The 12,292-nt window shown below is 38.6% G+C and overlaps 1 protein-coding gene across 3 annotated transcripts in view; it reads left to right on the forward strand.

Annotated features, from left to right (window-relative positions):
* SIPA1L1 (signal-induced proliferation-associated 1 like 1) overlaps window positions 1-12,292 on the forward strand; it is a 76,974-nt gene that overhangs the window by 56,155 nt on the left and 8,527 nt on the right. For all 3 annotated transcript variants that reach the window (XM_009882222.1, XM_009882230.1, XM_009882238.1), the window contains 3 exons: window positions 1,964-2,403; window positions 8,381-8,617; window positions 9,686-9,851. In XM_009882222.1, coding sequence (XP_009880524.1) covers window positions 1,964-2,403; window positions 8,381-8,617; window positions 9,686-9,851 — 843 coding nt within the window. The remainder of the gene's footprint in view (window positions 1-1,963; window positions 2,404-8,380; window positions 8,618-9,685; window positions 9,852-12,292) is intronic.

Here is a 12,292-nt window from a genome sequence, read left to right on the forward strand (position 1 = left end):
TTGTGTTTAGCGTCTAAGTGGTAAATTCTGCCTTTCTGCCTCTGCAGCGTTAGATATTCACACCTTTTGGAGACTGTCACTTCCTGATTTACATACAGAGACATAGATAAATGCAGTAATATTCATAAATGTAAAATGCCTTGAAGATTATTTAAGTCACCAGACTCAAAAAAAAAAACCCACCCTTTAAACTTTAAATTACCCAATGAGCTGTATCACTTGGGGTTTTTATTTATTTGTACAGTCAGCTAAAATATGGAGTTGTGTTGCATAATTATACTGAAAGTATTAGTTGCATTTATTAAGGTGTGAGAAAGTCTTTAATTGTTTCCTGTTATTTGCTCCTGCTTACCAGCATTCTTCTTTCAATACAATTGCAAGCGTTGCTTTTAGGTTATTAATTCATAACAACACATCTTTGTTATTTAGGGAAAAAAAAAAAACAAACAAAAAAAACCCTCAACAACACACCTGTCTTCATATTCTTAGGAGCACAAACTGGTTTTTATATTTAGATTGACCTGTTTTCCATGAGATGTACTTGACCATATAATGATGTAATACATAACTCATTAGCTTGCAAAGTGTAGCACTGGAATTATTAATGCTTGCATTCTTCTCATTTAGTCATTGTTAAAGTAAATCTTTATTATGTAGACAGATGGATGGGGGAGTGATGGAGTTCCTAATGAAGAGCAGTAACTTTAATTGCAGATAACTAGGAGTCCAGATCAACTTAATATTCTGCCTGTTTTTCTGTCAATTCTTGCTTTAGTATAATAAGAAATGTGGATGCTGAAACTTCTTGATCTCTGTATACATCTATTTTCTATTTTCCCTCTTTTCCAGTGAAGACAGAAACTATCTAATCTTTTCTCTTTGGCTGGGATCTCTGCCCATGCCTGTTTGGTAAAACTCCAGGGGTAGAAAAATGGGAAAGGTGTTTCCTTCCCATCCCTCCCCTTGTTCCTGGACCATCTGGTCACCGAACAAGTCCACTGTCTACCAAAAAACTGCTTCAGTTCTGATTATATAGATGATCAGAGCTTAGGTAAATTCTGTAGATGGAAAATAAAATTAAGGAATTCAGATGACTATAAATACACCGAAGGTAGGTGAGCTACTAAGCAATGATGAGATACATGGCAAGAAATTCTTCCTATAATGGGATATTCCACCAATGCCCACTATGGAATTGAGGACATTCAGTTTCTTCATAACAGCTGGCTGTAACCAAGGACAGAACACACAAACCAGCCAGACACTGGCACGCCCTGATGGGACAATTTCAAAGCATTGCGTTAAAGCTTCCTTTCTTGCAATTTTGCCTTTTGGAAAACAATTTTGGATTAATTAAATGGCCATTTGCAAAGAACACTCCTGCTGAGGAGGAAATATACCCTACTACAAAGGGATAGGAAGAGCAGTGGTTATTTTGCCCTGCTTTAACCTCTGGATAGGCAATTGGATTATTAAAATAACACGTGCACTTTCTGTGGATTAGTTATGTTTCATGTTCTAAAATGCTGGAGTCTTAAAATTAGAATATTTGTAATTATAGTAGTTATAAACCAAGTCAAAGTCTACACAGCTCAGCCAATTTCATTGGACTGGGCTGAGTAGAACTGGGCTTGAAAGAAAACAGTGTGAAATATTTTGGGACAAAATACAAACATCTCTGTCTTTCCCTGAATAGTTAAGACATGGCTTCCAAATCATATGAAAGCTTTTTACGTGCACCCAGAACAGAGCGCATGCATTGTGTTGGAATGAAATTTTTAGAGCTTATTACTCTCCTCAATGTATCTATCCAATACCTCAAGGTAGAAGAGCCCCTGTTGTGCAGTAGTGACTTTTGTAATCGTTTATTTCCTCCTCTTTATTGCCATAATTCTGGAATAAACCTACAAGTGTGGGTTGTTTTTTGGTTTTGTTTTTTTTTGGTTTGCTGTTTCTAGTGTAGTCTGACAGCCACTACTCCAGCCATTCCAGCAGCAATACTCTCTCCAGCAATGCCTCCAGTGCTCACAGTGATGAGAAATGGTATGATAGTGGAGAGCGCACGGAATCAGAGCTGAACAGCTACAACTACCTTCAAGGGACTTCAGCTGATAGTGGCATAGATACCACTTCCTACGGACCTAGCCATGGCAGCACTGCCTCCCTGGGAGCAGCAACATCTCCCCGTACGGGGCTAACAAAGGAGAAAGTGGCACCGCTGTGGCATAGCTCCAGCGAAGTGGTCTCCATTGCAGACAGGACATTGGAAAAAGAGAGCCATATAGATCGAAAGACCGAGTCTTCACTGAGCCTGGATATTCACAGCAAGAGTCAACCAGCCTCCAATCCTCTAACGAGGGAGAACAGCGCTTACAGTCTTAGTGATGCCGTCTCGCATACAAGGTAATTTTCACCTCTTATGAGATTGACCCCTCCACTCTCATTTTTCCCGTTCTCACTCTCTAGCCTATCAACAGTGAGAAGTGGATGTTGAAGAGAGGTTTCTGCTTATGTTAACCAGAGTTTTGAGAGATCTCAATGCGCAGAATACTTGAAAATTAAAACCGCCTTTAGTCTTTGCATCTGCTACTGCTTATGACACTTAAGAGTGTCTTTGAGAGAATATTCCATACTGCTGCTACTAAACTAACATGACAGACACGTGTCTGATGTGTTTATAAGGAATATCTTGCAAAAACTTGAGTTCATATACGGATCAGAAACGAGATCAATCCATGTTATAAATGCACATAATATTTAATATGTGTGTTTAATTTGAGGTTCTCAGTACGCGTTTCAGATGTTTTACATTTTTTTTCGCTAGTCTTTTTGTTTAGAAATCTGCTTGCAGTCAGTATGATCAAGACTGAGAGCAAGTTGCTTTGGGAGTGCTAGCATGTAGATTTTAATCTCTTTCGGCTGCAAGCTTGTGGGTGTGACACGTTACAGTCACCTTCCCTTTCTCCCTCAGTTTTACCACTTGTAAAATTGGCAATATCATGTAAGTGTATAATGTGCTTGAACACCTCAGATGGAAGATAGCCAATTTACAAGTTAATCAGAGCTGCTAGAGGCAGAAAATATTTTAGACCATTTTGCTAACCCATTTCGCAAGAAGCATTCTGCACTTTTTGAAAAATAGTCATACTGTGTTATATTAGCAACAAGAAAAAAACACAGCTCTTTCAAGGAAGATGTGTGGTCATCGTAATTTGTCAGGCCCTGTGGAGCCTGACTGTTGCATTCTTTATACTTAAGGCACATCTGTTTTGAGTGTGCAGCTAAAATACCTACAGGCTCTAAGTGTGAAGTAGTTTTTGCTAATCATTTCAAGCAAAGCTACGTATATGCAAGACTAGACGTTTATCAGACAGTTTAACAACTCCTCATGCAGTAGCTGCAAATAGGGGGTTGTCATAGAGACTGTAATGTAGTGAACGGTCTCTATGTAGTTTGTCATGGTAATTTTGACTAAGTAATCTACTGATGCTGGTCCCATTCTGTTTTCTGCCTCTCTTGGTTGGCCATTTTTGGCACTAAAGCTCATAGTCAGTTGGTATAAATCCCACCCAGGTCTTTAAAACTGGTGTTTCTAGTAGCTATGCATGCGTGAAGGACTTGAGCAAGTCTGTAGAAAACATTATGCAGAGGGGTTTACTTAGATTTTGGGCAATGTTAGCGTGTGCCCCTTTTTTGAAGGTAAAAGTCTATATGGTGATTATCTACTGTTTTATACCCTTTATTCTAAGGCAAGCATGTTTAGATGCATTTTTTTAATGTCCACTAGAATTTACCACGTGCCCTGCGATACTTGTCTGAATGTAACTAGTGGTAGCACTAAATGTGAGATTCTTGTACAAAATGCTGATTGGAATAAGCTTGTCAGTAGCATTTCCATGTGGAAGGGTTTTTTTCAGAAGTGACTCAAGGAAGCCTGGAAAGCTTATACGTAACTCTTGGAAGCTTTATTGTAAAGGTGTGCCTAATGGGAATGGCATCTTTGTACATCAGAGGTTCTGGTTTCCGCTTCTCTGAGCGCCAAATAGGGTTCAGTAGAAAACCCAAGAAAATTTAGTAGAAAGAAATACATCTTTGCAGGTCAGGCGTACCCCGACAGCTCTCATCTTTGTCTTCCATGGATATACTTTGCAACTTGATGGCAAAGTCTAGGGTGCTGGCTCATTATTTATTATATGATAGCATTGTGTCTCCAAACATGCTGTTTTCTCTGGTTGATTTGGATTAATGTATGCGATGATACTGAAATGGTTCTCGACGTGTTTTTTTGGAGCTGTTACTAAAATTTCCAGATAAAGGTTCCCTAGGCTCTGTGCTTGAGAAAACAGTTGGGGTTTTTTTCCCAGTTTCATTTTAAAATGAGATGTTAAAAATGCAGCTCTTTGCAAAGAGGAGTAGTAGCAATTTGTAGAACACATGGGGCAAGAGACTTGAGAAATGCTGCAGTCCTTGCACCCACATCGTTTATTTTGGTGGAGAAAAAACAGACTGACTTGTGTTCCTTCTTTATTATTTCTAATTTTTGAAGACTAGAACATGTGTTTGATGCCTCATAATAAAAGCAAAGGCACAGTCTGGGCTAAAAAGCTTTCATTTTGTTTCTCATGGCGTTGGTGGCTGCTTACTGAACAGCAGCGCTGACCTGAGGAGACCCTGGGTCCAGCTGTTTGCTCCAGCTCTCCCATAGCTCTTTCTATGGGGGCGAAACAGCTTGGAGCTGGAGGCTTGTTAAAGTGGCACTTCCAAAATGTAACCACAGCTGCCTGCTTCAAGGAGGTGCAGGAGGGGAGACTAAAGGATAATTCTGAACAGGCTACTTTTCGGGAGAAATGAACAGCTTAATTGGTGTGTTTCTAAATTGTTATCCTTTGTTGCTTCTCACTTTTTTACCTTTTGCCTGTGGATGCCAGAATGTCTGTAACGTCTTTAGAGTCAGATTTCTGAGCAAGAAGAAAAGGAATTTGGCCCTAAAAAGAACTCGGTGACAAAAGAAAAGAAAAGAACCACAAATTAGAGTGTTTGTGTCTGTAGAAGACAGGCGCGATAATTAGTGTTCAGATCATTTGATGGTGCATAAAAGAACTTGTACCTGAGAATTGGTGGCAAAATGTAAATTATAGTGATTAACTTCTATAGCAGAGCTTCTGGCTGGGTTTTATTTTTCTTCTCCACCCCCATTCCAAAAGTCCTTCCTGATGATTGTGCAGATTTCTCATAGCATCCCAGGAGAATTGCATTATGTAGGCCAGTAATTATACAGAATCATTATAGCTGAATGTCATTAAATGAAGCCATATGCGCTGATGGCATGAATTCCCTAGAAAAAAAATAAAATCAAACTTTCATTTCCACCTAAACTACACGGTTTCTTATGGTCCTCTTACCAAACCTAAAAGGAAAATCATGGCTATTTCTAAACAAATAGCTTTTTCATGACTTCCAATAATTTTAAGACACTTAAAATATTATTTGATGATTGTAGAATACTTCTATGAATGGCTTATATGCAATTCTTGCAGATTGTCATGTAGTATTTGATTTTTTCCTTAATTTAATCCTTGATGTGTCAATAATTAAGGTGGGGCATTTACAGTGGCTATCTGTTTCCTGAGACTGAGGACTGAATTTCCTCTGGATATAGTCAAGCTGGTCCAGGTCTTGGTTACAGTATCCTCTGCATGCTTCCTGGTGTTGAAGACTCTAATAACTTCCCATCGCTACCACAGTGCTCCAGCTCCAATTTAGCCTTTCCAGACTTCATCCAAAGCCTTTTGCTCTCCAAATATGCTCTTAATTAACAAGTGCATCTCTATCTGTCAGTATCCTATTGGCCTGCCTGTGTTTACTTGTAGGGTGAAAAGCTTCAGTCATATCCATAGGTGTGTGCATAGTTCCTGAAGCAGAATATCCTCCCAAAATACTATATTGTAAAACCACAGCTCAAAATATGCAATACACTTTAAAGAAAAGTGTATTTAAACCGGTATGCTAATTTTCTTGCTTATTTGCCAGGCTGCTCTTGGCATCTATTATATGATACATATTATAATAAATATTAAAGTAATAATGCTTAAAATAACAGTGTGTAAATACAATATGATATATAATAAAATGTTACAATTATTTTAATATATACATATGCATTTGTATATACATTTTATGTAGAGCATACTGAACATCATTTTTTACCCTCTTTGCCTCGTAATATTAAGGATCAACATTACCAGCCTGTCTAGGAGCTGTTAGTGGTTTTTATCAAGAAATGTTTTCTCACAAGTAGCACTTCCTTGAGAACTACCTGATGGATTTAAGAATTCTGAAATGGGATCAGAACTTTGCTTTTCATACACTGAAGCAAATGACTTCCACTTCTTGACTGTATTTAGAAGGGGGTAAAAATGAAAAAAAAAAAAAAAAATAGCCCCCTACCTTTTCTTTAACGATGTGCATCTTCCCCAATTCTTGGCGGTTTAATTTTGCAGTGGTGATGCCTCACAGATGGGCTGGTTTACTCAGCATGTGTAGGAGTTTTCTTTCAGTGTTGAAAAAGAGAGAAGGGGAAATGAAGAGAAATTTACTGCCTCTCCCTCTAGCTCTTATTTTTCTCTGTTTTCTTGCCATAAATTATGTTTACTTATATCCCTTACAAATACGAACGTTGTGATGTGCAGCGCCAAAGACACAGGCTTGATAGACAAGAAAATCTCTTCTATATTTTCCCAATCTGCCGTCTTTTGTATAGGCCTTTCAAATGTACAGATGGAGGGAAAAAGAAAAAATACTCTATAATACAAAATCTGTATTACTGTAATTTCATTTGCATACATATGGGGAGATGCATCTTGCCCCTGATGTGAGGGACTTCACAGCCACCCCATGTACATTAGATGGAAGCATGGGCTGCAGCAGCTGGTGCTGTTTGAGGTGGGAAGACCACAGGCCACTCAGACTCCTCATTAAATCCACAGCACTTAACTGCTGGCACTCGTGGTGCTTAACTTGAGCTGTATGAAAATGACACGTAGTTGAAAGTGATTTTTTTAGACTCAATCTGTTGTCAATGGAGAGAGAGGAGAAACTCCGAAGCGTTAATTCTCTCTGTGTATTTGAGACACCTAATTTTAGATGAGGAGAATCGCCTCCCAAGGATATTTCTCCATTGACTACGGCAGTAGCCCGACACGTGGCATAAATTAGATAACTGACTTCGTAAGGCTAAATGTAGGTGAGATTATTTTCCCAGGTGGCAACATAAATTTAACTTTAAATCTTTTTTCTATTTCAGTAAGAGAGATGTGAAAATGCATTGTTTTATCAAGATATGAAAAGAGTGGTAAAGAATTTTCTGTTAAGCTAAGAAAGAAAAGATTATTTAGTGACTTTATTCAGCCTTCCAGCTACTTTTTATTTCTCAGTCAGAAACTATTCTTTACCATGGGGCCATCTGTTTCAAATTCCTTCCTTGCAGTGTTGGACACAGGGATGAAAATGTGGCGAAGTTGTGTAGAGAGCTGATAGAAAACTGGTGTCCAAATATAAAATGCTATTTCAGTACTAAGGCTGTAGACAAAGTTTTCCTGTAGCTGTACTTAGAAATGCCCGACCTTTTAAGGTTGTTATAGTAAATATTGTCTTAAGCCCTAGTGTTCCTGATATTATGCGAGTTGCATCAGATTTGAGTATCAGCCTAACTAAAGAGTAGCACCCATCTAAAGCCCACCTCCATCTTCCAACGATCACCTGCAGCTGGTCATCTCAACTCTTTTTTCTGTCTAGACAAATTTTGACCTATGTTAGAGACCTGCTCAGACTTCTCAATTTAAGACTCTTTTTTGGCAAATGGTGACTTCTTTTCAGGCAAAATCCAGGAAGCCCTCTTTTGAAAGATGTGTGCGTTTCTTCTTTGGTTTGTTCTGGGGTCTTAAAAAAATGTTTCCTGTTGCTTAAGTTCCTTCAAAATATATTTTCTTCCACAGCCAGGAATTCCAGCTAGAAATTCGTCTTGGCTTATTTTGGGTTGTGTTTTTTTTTTTTTTTTTCCTAATTCAGCTACAATCTCTTGTGTTACTTTTAAGCTGCCTAATGACCATGAACCCCACATTACCCATTTGTGAAGGTGAATTAGGGGACAGTGGTGTATTGCATCCTTAGAAGTTGCTTACAAAATTTATTATTACTATGTGAGATGGGTTTTAATGAAAGGTCAATGGAAGGCCCTTAAGAAGAGCAAACTGGGTTTGCTACTTTACACACTATTGATAAGAGTAACATCTTGTGCCTGGGGTTCTGCTTTAAAAAAATAGTTCAGATGCATATATACACATTTGAGGCAAATTTTGTCTTCATTATGTTTTTCTCCTAGTACCATGAGCTCGCGACACTCTGCCAGCCCGGTGGTTTTCACCAGTGCCAGAAGCTCACCTAAAGAAGAGCTTCATTCTGCTACTTCTCCCCAGCTCGCACCTTCTTTCTCCTCCTCTTCCTCCTCATCTGGTCCTAGGACTTTCTACCCTCGCCAGGGTGCTACTAGCAAGTATCTGATCGGATGGAAAAAGCCAGAAGGGACAATAAACTCAGTGGGGTTTATGGATTCAAGAAAGTAAGTCTGTTTTTTGGTTCTCTTGTTTGGTTATTTGCTTTAATTGTAAAGAAGCACTGAGATCTGTGATGCTTCTCTGTATAGAAGAGATCAAGACTATTTAATAGAATGCATAGTCTTCTGTAGAACTTAATCTCTAATCTAGAGTTCTGCAGTTAGGCTTAAATATTTGATAGTTAGCTAATCTCATTCCCTGTTAACTTGTACAAGATTTTTTTCATCATTTCTAGTGAGCTGTATGGATTTCAGTCCTATTAAAGCTTATCTTTCCTTGGGACTTCTTCAAGGTGATTCAAAATGCTATTTGAGCAAATATTAAAATCCTTTTAACGTAGAGCCTGAATTTTCCTTAAGCCTCTCATCCATGTAGTAGTACTGTGCGTGCTATGCATTAGCTCTGTGGCACTCTATGTTGCCTTGTTAAGATTATTGCCAGTATCCAGTCTAACCTGGTTAAAGCAAGCTCTCTGCATTACAATATGCAACAGTCTCTTTGGGAAGAGAAATTGAGAAACAACTTACCAGTGAAAATATCGTTCCTCTAAGTCTAGTATGACTTGGAAAGCAAGTGGTTCAGAAGGCCCATTGCAAAGTAAATTATTCAACCCTTCTTGACTTTTATTGGGTCAGGCACAGTATCCCTAGATGATACCATTAACTGGCTGTCAAAAGGAGACAGTGAAACTTTGTGGTAACTGCATTATAAAAAGCCAGTTAAAAGATCAAAGAAACTTAGTGATTTGCTGCTTTTGGGCTCATTGAAGACATTTCTATTTTTTAGTTTTGTACATAATACACTTTATTTAAATAGATTCAGTCCTTTATTGGGAAAATGTATTACAATAACCTTGAAGTGTATTGCTAGTTGACGTTTTTAAACCAGTTTGTTGCTTCAACAGGTATTCATTAAGATGAGGCTCTGCTGTATTAGCGAAACTCCTTCCCTCCTCCATGCCCCCTACCTAGGTTTTTTCTTTGAAAATCTTGAGCGTGCTATAATTTTGTTTCATTCATGCCTCCTGCCCCAGGGCTTTGAGACCTGAATGTGTCTGTTCCATTTCATTTAAGACGTCACCAGAGTGATGGCAATGAAATGGCCCACCCTCGGCTGCGTGCTTCAGCAAGAGATCTACGAGCATCACCCAAACGAGCATCCAAGTCTACTGTTGAAGAAGACCTGAAGAAATTGATAGATCTTGATAGCCCAACACCTGAATCCCAGAAGAATTTTAAGGTATGTTAAAGAGAGTCTGTCATCTGGCTATCTCTTCTCAGAGTTAAGTGAAATCTGAGAATACCTCAAGAGCAATGCACAGGTCCTCTTCTGATCCAAGTCATAGTTCTGTTGTTACAAAACAGAAATGTGTAAAGTCACGCTTTATAAGAATGTGCTGATTGAGTTCATTGCTGCCTAGGCGTATCAACTAATACAGCAAAAGCTTCACAATTTGGAAAAGGATGAAGGCTGTGAAGCTCAGATTTCTGTGTAGAAAATGCTGAGTGCTTTCAAAGCAGTCAAAGCTGAAGTGTTCATTCATACAAAGCTTACTCAGTTGGACTTTGCATTGGACTCAAGGAGTTTCTCAGATAGGATCTTTTCTGTTTTCACCCATACCAGGAAAATAGAATGCAAGGCATGCCCTGAATTTTCATCATGGACAGAAGGTCATCCGTTTGTCACAGACTTACCTACTAGAGAAATACATTTGGAGAACAGTTTCACTATTACAGTCACTGAAATATTATTAAAGTTTTGTGTACAAGTTTAAGAAAACTAGTATGCCAACTTGCAAAGAACATTTAGGATTGCTGTCTCATGGAAAATTCTGTAGTGTTGTCTTATGCATTTGAATTGTTCTCCGATTGCATCACTAGACACTGACTTGTTGACAATATCGAAATGCCTTGCAAAAAGCACGCTTTTATGCCTCTCTGATCCTATTACAACACAAGGACCAAGAATGCTCCCTAAACTTAGGAGACTATTTATACAGAATATATAGTTAGAAACATTTCCTGATGTGTTTCAAAATGTGTATAACACAAGCGTGCATATATTAATTTTAAAAACCCATCATTTTGAAGAAGACTTCATGATTTCTGCAGTCTCCATGTACAGTCAATGCTTGACAGCTCAGGCTCATCACCTAGAGCCCAAATGGTTTCCACAGCAACCATGCAAAAGAGAGCGCTGCAGCTTCTTTCTTTGCTTGCAAAAACCCAAAGTGGCTTGTTAAAACTTGTAAGTGCTAGGTTCCTTACACAGATTATTTCAGATGTTACCTTTGAGGCCAGAGGAAAAAAAAAACCTTGCCAATGGCAAGATATCTTTTTCTTAGGTTTGTGGTAGTTCGGAGGGGAGTGGGACGTGGGCAATGTGAGCATCTCCTGTTGGTTGCAAGGCCGTTGTTCTCATTCCAAGAGATTCCATTCTGTTGAGAGGTGACCTGAAGACCGTGAAAAGTGTGTATGTTCCCAAGTTTGTTGTTTTTCTGCTTTGGGTGTTAGTGAATCAATTCTGACCCTAATCTTTATTTCCTGGTGACTATAACAAATATGTTAACTCAGGTTATGCTTTTGATAAATTTCGGCAAGTTAATAGCATTCTATCGCACCAATAAATTACATCTTTTCCATTTTAAAAGTAACTGAAATTTCTGCCCACAGCATGATTTATATTTCATCTCACAAAGAGGTTGCTTTTATGGCATAAATTTTTTTTGACAGTTTAAAAAAATAAAAAGAATAGAATGATAATGCCCTTCATTAGTTCACTGTACAAAGACCAAAAATCATCCTCCTTCCTGTCGGTTGGCTGCCAAAGGCTTTGTTTGCTAGCAGAATTTGTTCTAGGCTGTGATTTTGTGTCTTGTGCGTCTTTTTATTATCTTCTTAGCCTTCCTTATCTCCTTACCTACTGCTTATGCATTATATCTTCTCAGACAAGTCACCCTTCTCTTTCTCTTCCCTCTGCTCTATCACCAGAAGACAATTGCCTCTGTTCCAACTCCCATCAGATGTTCATATCTGTGCAACTTTTTAATCTCAATGTCTGATATTAACTGGTGGTTCCAGCTCCTGATTCTTTAACACTAAGTGAACTATACCACTCTCGAGTAAATGTCGCTTGACTTAGCAGCTCTTTCTTTTCCTTTGCTGCTTCAGGGCAAGTACTGGGAGTTTTCACTGGATCATAACATGAACCTGCTGACTGCGCTTTTAGATTTCAGGAAAAAAAAACAGCTTGGTCCTCAATAGTGACATAGTGACAACTGTGTTCCAGAAGTTGCTGTTTCTGTAGTGTTAACTGTATATGCAACGTTCAAACCGTGATGGGCATGTCCCGAGAGAGGCAACGCAGAAGGGAGGATTTGACGTAATAGAAAGTTGGCATGGGACATGGCTTCACTTTCCTTCCTTGTCTTTTAATGATAGCAGGTTTTTGGAAGTAATCTTAATTGTTTCTGATCCTTAATCACAAAACCAAAGCATGCAGCAGTCTCTTAATATTAAATTTTTTAACGTTTTTGAAAAAAAAAAAATCATATTGTCTTCAACTGTACAGTACCAATAGACCTTCCTCCACGCTCTTCTCCCACCTTGTAGTGTGGGATTTTGATCACAGGAATAGAGTACCGTCTGTTTACCTCTGAGAAGAGTGAACTATTTATAAAG

Source organism: Charadrius vociferus, unplaced genomic scaffold (genome assembly GCF_000708025.1).
Source record: "Charadrius vociferus isolate BGI_N301 unplaced genomic scaffold, ASM70802v2 scaffold50, whole genome shotgun sequence".
Taxonomy (NCBI): domain Eukaryota; kingdom Metazoa; phylum Chordata; class Aves; order Charadriiformes; family Charadriidae; genus Charadrius; species Charadrius vociferus.